The 14,881-nt window shown below is 38.6% G+C and overlaps 1 protein-coding gene across 8 annotated transcripts in view; it reads left to right on the top strand.

The window, feature by feature from the left end:
- Nucleotides 1–14,881, top strand: part of LOC150086018 (uncharacterized) — a 576,308-nt gene that overhangs the window by 432,134 nt on the left and 129,293 nt on the right. For 6 of the 8 annotated variants that reach the window (XR_016546983.1, XR_016546988.1, XR_016546987.1 and 3 more), the window contains one exon: nt 6,211–6,309. The exons of 1 other annotated variant lie outside the window; for it this stretch is intronic. Coding sequence is in view for 1 of the 7 variants with exons in the window: in XM_090374334.1 (XP_090230460.1) it covers nt 6,211–6,309 (99 nt within the window). In the remaining 6 variants the exon portion in view is untranslated. Of the gene's footprint in view, nt 1–6,210; nt 6,310–10,495; nt 10,544–14,881 lie in introns of all 8 variants that reach the window. One more of the 8 variants, XR_016546985.1, reaches the window with a different exon arrangement.

Here is a 14,881-nt window from a genome sequence, read left to right as displayed (position 1 = left end):
TTTATGTCAATGAAAAATTATGGGAGTGAAGTTGAAAAATATGTAATTAATGATATTGAAATTTCACACGATTATTTAATTTAAAAACTTCCGAGCCTACAGGCGACTAACGCCCCTGGGGTTGATGCATATATACCCTATAATTTTAAGGGGGGGGGGTGACAAGTGAGTGCATTAAGGCTAATTATGAGAGCATCACTGGACTCGGGAGAGACTCTACTGGATTGGAAAAATTCCAGTGTATTGCCAATACATAAAGGCGATTCTAAGAGTGTAGTGGACAATTACTAACTGGTCAGTCTAACTTAAGAAGAGGGAAACTCGTGGGGGCAATGGTTAAGGGTGGAATTCAGAATCATTTATATAGAAATGGAATTCTGAAGGATACACAACATGGTTCTGTACAGGGGGGAAAATCTGGTTAACTATTTTGACGATATCACTCATGAGCTGGATTTAGATTGTTTTTGATTTTCTTAAATGACATCGATGAAGGAATACAGGGCATAATGTCTAAATTTACAGATGATGTAAAGATCGGTAGAGTGGTTAATGATCACTGCCAGGCAGAGCTTCTTCAGAGTGACTTAGGTAGACTTCAGGGATGGTCAGAAAAATGGCAGCTATGCTTTAATCCAGTAAAATGCAAGGTCTTACACCTGAAGAACAGCAACCCCAAAATGACTTATATCACTTGGTGGAATTGAACTAAAGTCAGTAGTGGAAGAAAGGGACTTGGGAGTTATGATGCTGTCAGACACTAAGTTCTCCAAGCATTGTAGACAAGTTGCAAGGAAGGCCCATGGTGTCCTGTGGATGATTTATTGAACATTTGTTAGTAGAGATAAGCACATCATAATCACATTATCATATAATATGAGGCTATTGTTAGACCACACTTGGACTGCTGTGTTCATGTATGGAGACTGCACCTAAAAAACATCAAGCTTTTTGAAAGGTTCCAAAGACAGGTAACTCGCCTGGTGAGATCAGCAAAAGGGCATCCATATGAGGAAAGACTTCGAATATGTGGGTTGTACATTTAAAACTGGGCACCTTAGAGGACACTCGATTGAGGTGTTTAAGGCTCTGAAAGGCAAAAGTAAAATAAATGAGGATGAAATCTTCACAGTTATATATGGTTCTAGAATTAGGGGACATGAACTAAGTGGTTGAGGCTGACAGTCTGGTGAAATTAAGGGGTCAACTGGATAGTTACCTACAGAAGGAGGGAAATGCATAGGTTTTTTTTTTTCCTTTTTTTTTTTTATTATTATTTATTTTATTTTCTTATTATTATTATTTTACTTTTTTTTTTTTTTTTTTTTTTTTTTGCATAAGCCTTAGACTTCCTTGCACCATATAGCCATTACAAACACTAATACTATTATTATTATTATTATTATTATGGTTGTTCTTATATTATTTCTCCCTGATTGGTAGTTCCACTCAGTGATGGGTACTGTTACCAAGTACGCATGGTGGTTGTTGTTTGGTGTTAATGTTGGTCAAAGAACTCTCTACCTTACAGGTGTTCCAGATTGAGACTTTGTGGAGTTCCTTGTAGGTGTTCTCTGGGAGACCTGTTTCTGCCAGGCTGTTATGCAGTAGCTTTGGGAACATACTGGTGGTTGACACGATGATTGGGATGATCATTACTTGTTGCCTATGCCACATCTCTTTGATCTCCTGTCTTAGGTTCGTATATATATACTTTCTGATCTTTTCCTCATGAGTTTTCTGGGGGTTGCAAATCGCTATATCAATCAGATAGGTAGCCTTTTCTTTCTTGGTGGCAAAGATTATGTCCAGTCTGTTGTGCAGGATTGTCTTATCCGTTATTATGGCACAGTCCAAGTACAGTTTGGGGGTTAGGGTCTCTAGTACTGCCTGGGGTTCGTACTTTTAGCATTAGCAGAGGCATACGATGCAAGAAAGCAAGCTTATGCAGCGTCAGCCAAAAAAAAAACCCCTCCCATTTCATCCCTCCATTCGTTCCATATGCCTGTCCAGCTCAGCCTTAAATTTATTTAGGCTATTAGTTTCCACAACAAAAGATGGAAGCCTGTTCCACCAATCAACTATCCGCTGGCTAAAGGGAAATTTCCGCACATCTATTCTACAACTATCTTTCCTCAATTTGAAACTGCCCCCTCAGGTTCTTAGTCTGAGCAAGATGAAAAATCCCCTCAGCATTCAGCTTGCTTAACCCATTCAAGGCCTTATACACCTCAATCAGATCACCTCGCAGGTGCCTACTCTCCAGGTGCTGCAATTTGCAGAACTTAAGCCTTTCTTGGTAAGAGCACTTCTTTGTTACCCTCACCAATCTTGTTGCCCTTCTTTATACTCATTCTAGCAACTCTACATCCTTCCTAAAATGAGGCTTCCAGACCTGTACACAGTACTCTAGGTGTGGCCTGACCATTGCTTTGTATAACGGGATTATCATTGACAAGACTCCATGACCTGCCCTGGCAGCCCATCTGCACTGCTCAGCAAACTTCATATTTGGCTGCACAATTACCCCAGGTCTTTTTCACTTTCCACTTCCCTGAGTGTAGTACCACCCAGTTGGTACATTTCTCTTTGGTTATTGCTACCCATATGCAATACTTTGCATTTATCGATGTTAAACTCCAGTTGCCACTTCTCAGCCTATTTTCCCAACATATCTAGATCCAGTTGGGGTAGCATACTGTCATTTATGTTGTTAACAACCCTGCCAACCTTTGTATTATCTGTAAACTTGGACATTAAACCTGATATGCCGTCATGAATAATACAGTACACTTTTTTAATATAGTACGCTTTCTTTGATCAACTGGCTAGCTTGCTTCTAATGTATTATCCTGGTGATCTGGTTGTGTCTATGAGTGTACTCCATCTGGGAGATCACCTTTCATCATGTGGTAATGTGTTGGATTGTTTCTGAGGCCAGGTGGTATCGTCGATAGGTGTCATCTAACACTCCGGGCTCCTTAGCAATGTATTTTTTATAGCTTCTGGTGTTGATTACCTGGTCTTGAATGGCGAGTATGAATCCTGCAGTCGCAGGGAAGCGCATCCCACAAGTGGGATGCTCTTCCCCGAGACTGGAAGCCATTTTATCTATGTGCTAAAATGGCTTTCCATAGATATTAATAAATATTTCTAACTTAATAAAGAATAAAAATTTCCATTTTTATTATTGGAAGCCATTTTATATATGTGATCTTGATGGACATTACTGTAATGTCTATCATGGAGTGTCTTCTTTGCCAATGTTTCCAGCTTTGTTTGTGTTGTCTGGGTGGGAGGGGATTCCTCACTTAGGATGAGTGGGATATGTTGCTTGTCTGTCTTCCTTTTGACCTGGTAGAGTGCTGCTGTGTTTTTCTGGCAATAATCCTTCTGGTTGGCTATCGCTGTTCTGTTGCTTGATGAGTCTGTCAGACCCTTTCCTCCCTCTTCCCTATCTATTGTCAGTCTCTCTATGGCTGACTTTGGTTGGTGTTGGCGGCTCATGGTCATCATTGTCCTTGTATTTCTCTTGATACCTTCCAGCTCTGTATTAGCTCAATCTGTGATCCCGAAGGAGTATGTTAGGGCTGGGACTACATAGATGTTTATGGGTTAACTGTGTTCCCTCAGTTCAGCTTTGCTTTGAGCAGGCTTCTGAGTCTTTAATGGTAATTTTTGGTCAGGTAGGCCTTGATTTCCTTGTGCTGAGTTTGCTTTAACTGCTGAGTTTGCAATGTCCCCAGGTATTTGAAGGACTCTTCCCCCTGTCATGGCTTCGATCTCTTTACCAATTTGCAGTGTAGTTTCGGCCAACTAATTTCCCCTGATGCTGCATAAGCTTGCTGTCTTGCATCATGTTCCTCTACTAATGCTAATGCTAATCCATGAATCCTTGGATTTTTATAGACCAAATTCCATCCTGATGTCATTGCTGAATTCTTCAGTGACCTGGAGTAGTAGTCGGTTGCTGCATACAACTTGATGTCTTCCATTTTCATCAGTTGGGAGGGGGGGGTACACAGGTTTTCCCTTCCTTCTTTGAGGTTATATCCATACTTGCTGTTGTTGAGCATGGTGGAAAGCAGGTTGAGTGCTAGACAGAATAAGAGTGTGCTCAGGGCATCTCCCTTAAAGATTCCTCTCCTGATGGTTATCAGTCTGGTTGTGACATTCTCGACTTTGATGGTGGTACTCATTTTCGCCATGGTTGCTTCTAGGAAGTTTGTCACTGTCGGATTGACTCTGTAGATCTTCAGCATCTCTATTAGCCAACTATGAGGCACAGAGTCGAAGGCCTTAGCTGTGTTCCCTCCATTCAGCTTTGCTTTGAGTAGACTTCTGAGTCTTTGCTGGTATTTTTCAATTAGGCAGGCCTTGGTTTCCTTGTGCTCTAGCTGCTGAGCCTGCATCGTCCCCAGGTATTTGTAGGTCTCTCCCTCTGTCATGGCTTTGATCTCTTTACTGGTCTGCAGCAAGTGGTTTTGGCCGACCAATTTTCCCTGGTGCAATCCTTGCATATGTCTAGACCAACTTCCATTCTGTGATATCATTGCTGAATTCTTCTGTGATCTGGAGTAGTATTTTCTGGAGTTGCTTCTCAGTTTCTGCAAAGAGTTTGATGTCATCCATACACATCAGGTGGGTGAGTTTGTACAGGTACTTCCTTCTTTCTTTGAGATTATATCTGTACTTGCTGCTGTTGAGCATGGTTGATAGTGAGTTAAGTGCTAGACAGAACCACAGTGGGTTCAGGGAATTTCCCCTGAAAGATTCCTCTCCTGATGGGGATTGGTCTGGTTGTGATGTTTTCAGCCATAATGGTGGTAGGCCATTTGCCATTGTTGCTCCTAGGAAGTTTTGTCAATATGGGATTGACTTTGTAGATGTTCAGCATCTCTATTAGCCAACTATGAGACACAGAGTCGAAGGCCTTGCGGTAATTGATGTAGGCTGTGTACAGGTTACAGTGCTTCTTGTAGGCTTGCTCTATAACGGCGGCATCTATGGTTAATTGATTCTTTCATCCCTTCTGCTGTTCAGCCATTATGTTCTGGCTCTCCAAGTGGTCTGATATCTTTTTGGTTATGCAGCTGGTCTCTTTGTCTTTAGGCTTCAGATATGTGATTCCTTGAGTGAGAAACTACGGGATTGTCTCTGGGTGCCTTATCATTCGGGTGAGCTACTCTGCTGGGTGCTTGTGTGTGCAAGTGAGCTTCTTGTATCAGTAGTTGCAGATGTTATCTATTCCCGGGGTTCACCAGTTTTGGGAGGAGTTCAGATTGACTTGTTCTTCCTTCCAAATCTCCTACTCTCTCATCTCTTGTACATTCTAGTTTTTCTTCTAGATTTTCTAGGTTTTCTTCCATTCTAGTTCTACCCAGAGAGCTTGGCTGTTATGTCTTACTTCACTGCTCCATATGTTGCCCGAGAACTCCTTGATTATCTTCTGCTCAGGTGGTCCGTTTCTGTCTTTCCTGTAGAAGGCTCTTTGGTCCTCATCAAAGATTCAGTTGTTTATTTTCCTCTGGGAGCTCTCTTTGTATCGGCATAGTCTCTTACTGAATGCAAATAGGTTCTGCTTCAGTGGTCTCATGTTTGCTGTTAATGCTGTCTCTTTTGCTGCTCTTCACTTTTTCAATCAGTTTCTTACTCCTAGTACCCCATTGGTACTGGATCAGTTAGCCTATCTTGACTCTTAATTCTTCTATCTTCTGCTGAAGTTTTCTTTCCCATGCTGGCCGTTCTTTCTTTATTTTTTTTTTGGTTCTTCTGCTGAAGTCTTCTTTCCCAAGCTGGCGGTTCCTTCTTTTTTTGGTTCTTCTGCTGTGCTGGTCTCTCATTTATTTTCCATTAATCGTAGTGGCTGCTACCATAGCACGATACACGGCTGTGTGGATGGCCTCCAGGATTGCACCATTGTTGTTGAAGTAATGTATTATTTGCTAATTGAGGTGGTCTGTGACTCTCCACAGGATTCTGTTGGATCTCTGCTTTGGTATCACGTGGGTCTTTGTGGGGTCCATTACTTCGAATTCTGTTAGGGCCTTTTTCCACTCGTCTTCTATTATGGTTATCATGACCTTGTCTCTTTCCACTTCAGCTGCTCTGGGTTGTATTTCTTCTTGCTCTTCCTTCTCTTGTTCTGTGTTGTCCATATTCTTTGTTCTTTGTAGTTGATCGCTCACATCCTGCTTAATTTTTTCCAAGATTGTAGGAGCTATCAGGTTCTTTGTGACGATGGTCCTTCACTGGTCCGCTATTCGCTGTTCGGTGACCTGAATATCTGGGAATTGTTGCAACCACTTGGTAAGTAGTCTCGACCTGTAATATTATTATAGGTCTCTGCCTATAATAATAATAATATTATGATCATAATAATAATTAATGTTATTATTATTATTAGTGTCATATGATGCAAGGAAGAAAGCTTATAAAGCATTTGCCAAAAAAAAATATATCATCCCATATCACTTACCTAGCCCCCTTCAGTAATTTGTTCTGCTGCTTTAAAAGTATTGTGGATGGTGGGGGACATTGAAAAGTTTGTGGCCTGGGCATGAAAGGGTAGTGGTACAGTGTTAAAAATTTCTGCACTGAATGTATAAAACTTTAAAAAGTAACCCACCAGGTTTCATGCAGTTTAAATACCATCTTTTTTACTTACTGCCCCTGAAGTCGACAGAGTTGTATGAATGAGGAAAGATGGACAAAGTCAGTCACTGTGTAGTCATCCAGTATTTGTGGGAAAAGGGACTAACACCAAAGGCAGTTCATTAGGATAGGGTTACAACATTGTGGGGGGGGTTCCTTCCTATTCCATGGTTGAGAAATGTGCGGCAAAATTTAAACAAGGGAGGGAGAGCCTAGAAGATGACCCATGCTATGGAAGACCTGCAATGTCTATCACTCCAGAAATTGTGGACAGTGTGCATGATCTGGTGAATGAACGATCAATGAGTATCAGTTCAGTACGTTGCCAGCATGTTGGACACCTCGTCTAAACATATATGTATTGTAATAACTTCTCACTATGAAAAAGGTATTCTCGAGGTTCTCACTATGAAAAAGGTAGCACCACAATGGTTCCACAATGGTTCCTCTTATTTCTGACCAGTTGCCAACTGGTCAGAAATAAGAGTTGTCAAGTCAAGTTAACATTGCATTGTTTTCAAGCAGATCCAGCAATTTCCTTGCAAGATTTGTGACCATGAATGAGACATGGGTCCACCACTTTCAGCCCAAGACAAAGGAACAGTCCAAACAGTGGAAACACAGCTCTTCCCACCTCCAAAGAAAGCTAAGTCGATTCCTTCTGCTGACAAGGTGATAGCATCAGTTTGTTTGGGATGCTGATGAAGTGTTGCTAGTGGATTACCTTCAGAAAGGCCAAACAATCACAGAGACTTATTACACAGACCTTGTGGAACATTTGCATGAAAACATTTGAGACAAACACTGAGGAAAACTCAGCAAAGGAGTCTTGGTCCAGCAGTACAATGCACCTGCTCACAAGTCTGTCATTGCCATGGCTACACTTCATGTGTGCAGCTTTGAAATCTTGTACTATCCCTCATATTCATCACGTCTAGCACCATCAGACTTTTGCCTATTTCCTAATTTGAAAAAAATACCTGGCTGGCATCCATTTTCTCATTGACAGTGATGTCATTGCTGCAGTGGATACATTCCTGGAGACCCAAGAGAAAATTTTCTTCATAGCTGGAATATCAGTGCATTGCAGCATCAGTGGCAAAAGTATGTCTACTCCAGAGAGGACTATGTTTAAAAGTAACATGTTACCAGACCCCTCAAAAAAAAAAAAAAAAAAAAAAATACTTGCCTATGAACTTTTCAAAGACCCCCTTGTATATTTTTCTCTTATCTGCCTAGGTAATACAGACCATGTGCCTCAAACTTTGTCTTCTTTTCTGAAATTAAAATCTACCTATACCTTTAGCAACTGAGGATCTCTCTCTCTCTCTCTCTCTCTCTCTCTGCGCCTCCGTAGCCAGGTGGGAAGGGGCAGCAGTGCTTAGCACACGCTTCTTGATTAGACCGGGGTTCGAGCCCGTCACCACCAAATACGGAAGATGCGGAAAGGTCAGGAAATGACCACCGCATATCCCGGAGCAATATGGCCTTAGTTGCTAATGCTCCTAAAAACCAAATAACAAACAAACAAACAATCTCTCTCTCTCTCTCTCTCTCTCTCTCTCTCTCTCTCTCTCTCTCTCTCTCTCTCTCTCTCTCTCTCTCTCTCTCTCACACACACACACACACACACACACACACACGCACGCACAACCAGTTTAGAACAGGTGTTCCTCTATTTTGGTGCAAAAAAATGCTGATTTGCTATTGTGGGGTTGCCTCACATTAAGTTATAAATATCTTTTGTAATAATACCATATGTGAGTATATGGAACACAATAAATTTATATTTCTCATACAGGGTAGGCAGCATTTTTCTGCTTATTTGTAGTTGTATGGCATAATTAATGATTTCATATTCTTCCATGAGTAGAGGGAAAGAGTGGTTCTTTTTTCCCAACCAAGGATCTTTTTACATGCAACATAAACTACAAATAAATTTATTTTTATAATAACCACAACTGTTTGCTATATGCAAATAAATTAATGTAGAGATAAAGTTACAAGCCATGTGTCCCATGTGCACTTCTGTCAAACAGACAGAAGTGCACTGTAATTCATAAGCACAAAATACAACTTAAATGTGGCAGGCAAAGTAATTAGCTAATATTCAGTGATATGATGGATGAAGCATGTAGCAATACCATGAGAGAAGCATGTGAATCAGGTTTCATTTAAGCATCAAGCATGCACTGATATTTGTGTTAGATAGAGATTTAATGAAAATCATTACAGATGCTTTAAGTTAAATTTTAGTTATTCAAAATTAATTTTAAACATTTTTCTTTTAGTTTTTATTTTGCGCTCATATATAATCAGTATTTTGAAGCTCATTATATTTTGTGATTGAAAAATATTAGATTCAAATAAAGATATGATGGTTTTAAGTATATCAACTAATTTTTATATTTTCTATCTCTGCTCTTAAATGTTTGTATTCTGTGCTTTATATTGGCATCATGTTCACTATTCTATGATTATTCAAGTATTTCATTAATTAGTACTTCCAAAAATTAATTTTATATATATATATATATATATCTGTATGCATTTAAATGATTGCTTTACTTTTACTGAATATATGGGTTTTCCATAACAAAGAATAAATGAATAGATATTGATTATAATTAATTCATCAATATGTTCACAAATATTAACAAAATGCATGTTTGCCATATCTGTTCCAAGTTTTATGGTGGAAGTTTTACTATATGTGTAAGTTTCAGGTATTGGTATTTATTATTGGTACTTTTAAACAAAAAGAAATTGTACTTTCGCAAAAATTGCCGAAATAGAGAGATGTTTTTGTAGACAGAGTTCTTAAATCACAGAAAGATTTAATGTGTACTATGAAGCTAAATTTTATTTTGGTAACGGAAATATATTTTTCTTCTCATTGTTTCCCCTCAAATTTTCCAGTTTTCTTTGGCTACACTATCAGAACATTCTGTTCTGATAGTGTAGAGAGATTTGATTTCTGTTCCTAAAACTTAATATTACATCTCTCTAACACACATCCATGCATATGTAATAAAAATTTGATCCTTTCTGTGGAGGACAGGTTATAATGTTTGTTTGGGGGGGGGGGGAGGATTAGTCCAAGGAAACAGAAAAGGAAAAAAGGAAAATTTTAGTTATGTTTTCAGCAAGGTATTTTCATGAATCATAGCAAACATCATTCCATTGTTGTACTCATGGCTTGTTTTTTTTTATTGTTTATTTTTAACAGTAGTTTATGTTATGTTTATACAGACAGAATCTATGCACTAGGTCAGGTGACTGTGGAAGCTCTTAATAACAAAGTTTTACTAAGTTTTTTCCTTTCAGTTTTATTTTATTAAAATCATTACTAATCTAATTAAGTAAAATCTTAATAAAAGACCGAATTAAAAACAAAAATTAATATCTACAGTGCTACATTCTGTTGCATAGCATACTTTATTTCTCTCCCCCCCCTCTGTGCAGTGTCTCTCCACTGAAACAGGTGCAATTTGGTCATAGTAGTCCTTGCACCAAAAAAACCCCACAACAACAACAACATCATTTCTGCCCCCCCCCCACGCCCACCTCTTAGTTATGTGCATTTTTGTATACCATTTGCCACTAACATATACACCCCCCCCCCCCTTTTTTTTTTTTTTTTTTTTATACATGCACATGGTCTTTTCTGGGGATAAAAAGTAAGAATACATATTTTATTATGTCATCTTGGCTTGGCTCATCACGATGAGTAGCCAAATATCATAAAATGTATGTAATATACTGTACTTATTGGACATAAAATTACAAGTTTTTCATCAATTTCAAAATACCCCTGAAAGAATATCCTTATTTCCTGCAGGTGTATCATCTATTTATCCAGAAAGACAGAAGTTCAAGCTCTCTAATGGTAAAATATACTGGATTTTCTTCTGGTGTAAAAACCACGCTGAATTGCTTATAATTTTTACAAATTAAAGCTTTGATAACATCCGCCTCAGAATATGTTTTTAGAAATGATAATTCAGATAGTTTTTCTGAGGAAAGACACCATAAAAGACAGATAATTTAATTATATTTATCTGTCTTAGTTTGAATTAAAATTTCTTTTAGAAATAGTAAAAAGGAAATCTAGGTACCAAAAAATTATGAGTAAAAAAACAGTATGATTAATTAGCAATATTAGAATGTGCACTTCTCTGGGCATGGAATTATTCATGTTTTTTATTTTATAAAATTGACAAGAAAGAAAGGAAAAAACTTAAGCATTTGAAGAATGTTGATTTAATTGCTCTTGGATTACTGAAATAACTTAAAGTGGATACTGAACATAATTTTTCAGCATCCACTGTTGACTATCCCAAGAATTGCTTTTGGCTGTTCATTAAAGTAGATACTGAAAATAAAGCTGTCACATTATGAATTTGAATTTTCTGTCATAGTGTGTTTAATTTACAATAAGTAGACAGTTGAAAATACATTTACATGTATTAAATTTGTTTTCGCAAAATACTTTTTTGCAGTATTGCCAATAATGCAACTTTATTTCACTTAACAAGTGGAGTTTTTGCTTTTTGGCTCTTCTGGCTGTGATGGCAAGCATAGCATGGCATGGCATGCTTGCCATCACAGCCAGAAGGAATCATGAGTTCACTTTACATCGTCTGTCACCCAGTTGACCTGCATTAAAGAGGTTTGAAACAAAATCTGGAAAATTAGGGGGGGAGTACACATCATGCCACTCATCAGTCCTGGAAATAAGCCAAATAATGGATGCATTATTGCAGATTCAACTGCAGTAACCACTGCTCTTACATCTCTGCAATGTCATCTTATCCCCCAGAGTTTAAAAAATAATAATAATAAATATTCTGTTTATAGTCTGAGACAACCATGCAGTCGAAAGAGTTCACAAGATGCAAAGAATACAAGAAACGGCACCATATTTAGCAGTAATGGGTTTGAACCCCAGTTACTCAAAGTATTGTACTTATGCACCCTTGTGCCTGACCACTTGGCTAGAAAAGGGAAACACAGGCACTTTATTTCACATAAAAGTGATTTTGCTCATATAATGAGCCATTTATCATTCGAGAAAACAACTGTCATCCTTCCAAAAACAAGTGCCATCAGAAAAAAGTATATGATAATAAAATTCCAAATCAATATGGAGATTTGGAATTTTAACCCTTAACTGGGCATAAAAAATTTCTAATAATGTGATTAGTAAAGGTTAAAGAAGGAGTAGACAAATTATTAGATGTAATGGGCAAAAAAGCAAAAAGGTTTTTTAAGGTGAAGTAAATAAATAAAATTTTTACACACTGTTGTTTTTGGTCTGAGAGTCACTTTCCCATTTTTATTAAAAACTCTATCTTGTCAGTCTTTCAAATTTATATAGGATCCACCCTCTCTAAGTCCTTTTGCCAAGAGGAGAGAGTACCTCAAAGATCAATGAAGTGGTATGTTTTTTTTTTTTCTTTAAAGTGAATTCTATCGCAGAATAACTTCCTCTATCTCTAAACAGTGCCCTCTGTGTCGATAACTTTACATGTGTTTTCCCAGTCATGTAACATGAGGAACATGAGGGTCATTGAAAGGTGGCTCGAACAAGCCATTGATTGCCTCAACTCTTAGTCATTATTTAAGAGCTTCAAGCTCTCACCACAAAATACTGTTGCATACATTTTTGTCATAAGCATAATCTTCATCCTGAGCCTGATTTGAGGCTTGGACAAAATGCTGTTCCAGTAGTACAAAACATAGAATTCATGGGGCTTGTATTTGATTGAAAGTTGACTTTCTTCTACATATTGATCAACTGTATGCAAAACATAATGGAACTGAACATGTTCTGTGCTATCTCCCCTGCCTCATGGGGTGCAAACTCACACATCTTGTTATGCCTCTATCATGTACTTGTGAAATTTAAATTAGGTTTTGGGTCATAAACAGTTACAGTAACTGAAGCAGTTATCTATAAACTATGCTTTCATACTGAAATCAATACTCACCCTGTAGATGCATCCGTTTTTGAACCATGTTGAGAAAACTTGTATAACTCCTGCCAGACTGCCAACCATCCATTTGGTTTTTCCAAAAGCTACGTATAAACCTACATACTAAGTAGACAAGGTTATCCAATCGCCAAGACAACCCCTTCACAAACTGTGTGACTTCACCGTAAAGAACTGAGTAAAGTCTGATAATCCATCTTCCTTCAGTTTTATTCGCACACTGAGCTGTGAACGTTCTGACTTCTTGCCACAGATGGCTCGAAGTCAGAATCATGTGGGTTCTGCTGTTATCTTTCCAAAGATTACTTTATCTGAGCAGAGATGCACACTTAATATTAGCTTTGGATAACATAAGAACTTGCCAAAACTAATGGTGTATCATATACACTGATTCTTTGACTATATTACAGGTTTTTCTTCTCCAGCCCTCTTCTGGGTTCAGCAGATGATACATTCTTTATGAACATAAACTCTAAAAGGAAGGGGATGAATCTGATAGGTCCACTTGACATTGATGGTTCGACTGTTGATGATCCTGCTCAGATAGCTAACAAACTGAATGAATATTTTGCATCTACATTCACACATTAGGAATTATTAAGGTTTGAAAATGGCAGAAGGTTATCAAATTGTAGCAGGGTGCTTAATGATTTTGTAATAACTGAGAGCAAAGTGGAGGAGAAATTGTTGAAGTTAAACATAACAAAAACACCTGGGGTGGATGGGATCTATCCAGTTATATTAAAGGAGACGGCAAAGCAACTAAGCAAACCCTGAGCCATAATTATGAGGGCATCATTGGACTCAGGGGAGGTTCCCATGGACTGGAGATGTGCAAATGTATCCCCAATTCACAAGGGGGGGGGGATCAAAGGGTGACACGAGTAATTACAGAGCAGTTAGTTTAACTTCTGTTCCGGGTAAAATAATGGAGTCACTGGTTAAAGATGCATTGCAGGATCATCTAGACAAGACTGCAGCAATAATTCAGACACAGCATGGGTTTGTTAAGGGAAAGTCTTGTCTGACAAATTTGATAGGATATTATGATGTAGTTACACAGGAACTGGATGCAAAAAATAATTTTGATATCATATATTTGGATTTCAGGAAAGCTTTTGACACTGTTGCGCATGCAAATTGGAGCAGAATGGTATTAAGGGTAAGTTGCTACAATGGATAAAAGGATGGTTAAGTGGGAGAAGCAGAGGGTTGTAATCAATGGGTGCTGCTCTTCGTGGACTAATGTTAGTCCCACAGGGTTCGGTGTTGGGTCCACTGTTGTTTTGTATATTTATCAATGATATTGATGAATGTATATCAGGCTTAATGTCGAAGTTTGCAGATGATACAAAGGTTGGCAGGGTTGTTAATGACAGTAATAGCAATGTGCTACTGCAACAGGATCTAGATAATTTGGGCAGATGGGCTAAGAAGTGGCAATTGAAGTTTAACCTTGACAAATGCAAAGTACTGCATATGGGTAGAAGTAACCCCGGAGAAACGTACCAACTGTGTGGTACTACACTTAAGGTGGTAGAAAATGAAAAAGACATGGGAGTAATTGTGAAGTCAGATATGAAGTTTTCTGAGCAATGCAGACAGGCTGCCAGGGCAGGTCATGGGGTTTTGTCAATGATATATATAGGAATTTTGCTAGCAGGGAGAAGGAGGTGACTGTCCCTCTGTATAAGGCAGTGGTCAGGCCACGCCTTGAGTACTGCGTACAGGTCTGGAGGCCTCATTTTAGGAAGGATGTAGATTTACTAGAGCGTGTACAGAGAAGGGCAACAAGATTGGTGAGGGGAATGAAGGGATCCTCTTACCAAGAGAGGCTTAAGTTCTGCAAATTGCACTGGCTGGAGACTAGGCACCCGCGCAGTGATCTGATTGAGGTGTATAAGGCCTTGAATGGATTGAGCATGCTAAATTTTGATGGGATCCTTCCACTTGTTCAGATTACGAACCTAAGGGGGCATAAATTCAAATTAAGAGAAGGACAGATGTAGAATAGATGTGTGGAAATTTGCCTTTAGCCAGCGGGTGGTTAATTGCTGGAACAAACTTCCATCTGTCATTGTGGAAGTTGATAGGTTGAATAAATTTAAGGAGGAACTGGACAGGCATTTGGAGGGAATGGTGTGATTTTTTTTTTTTTGGCTGATGCTGCATAAGCTCATACACTTGCTTTCTTGCATCACATGCCACTACTACTACTACATGGATTTGAT

Source organism: Mastigoproctus giganteus, chromosome 5 (assembly GCF_048544385.1).
Source record: "Mastigoproctus giganteus isolate SK-2022 chromosome 5, ASM4854438v1, whole genome shotgun sequence".
In the NCBI taxonomy this organism is placed as follows: Eukaryota; Metazoa; Arthropoda; class Arachnida; order Uropygi; family Thelyphonidae; genus Mastigoproctus; species Mastigoproctus giganteus.
The sequence above is the reverse complement of the archived record's forward strand: the minus strand, read 5'-3'. Positions and strand labels throughout refer to the sequence as shown.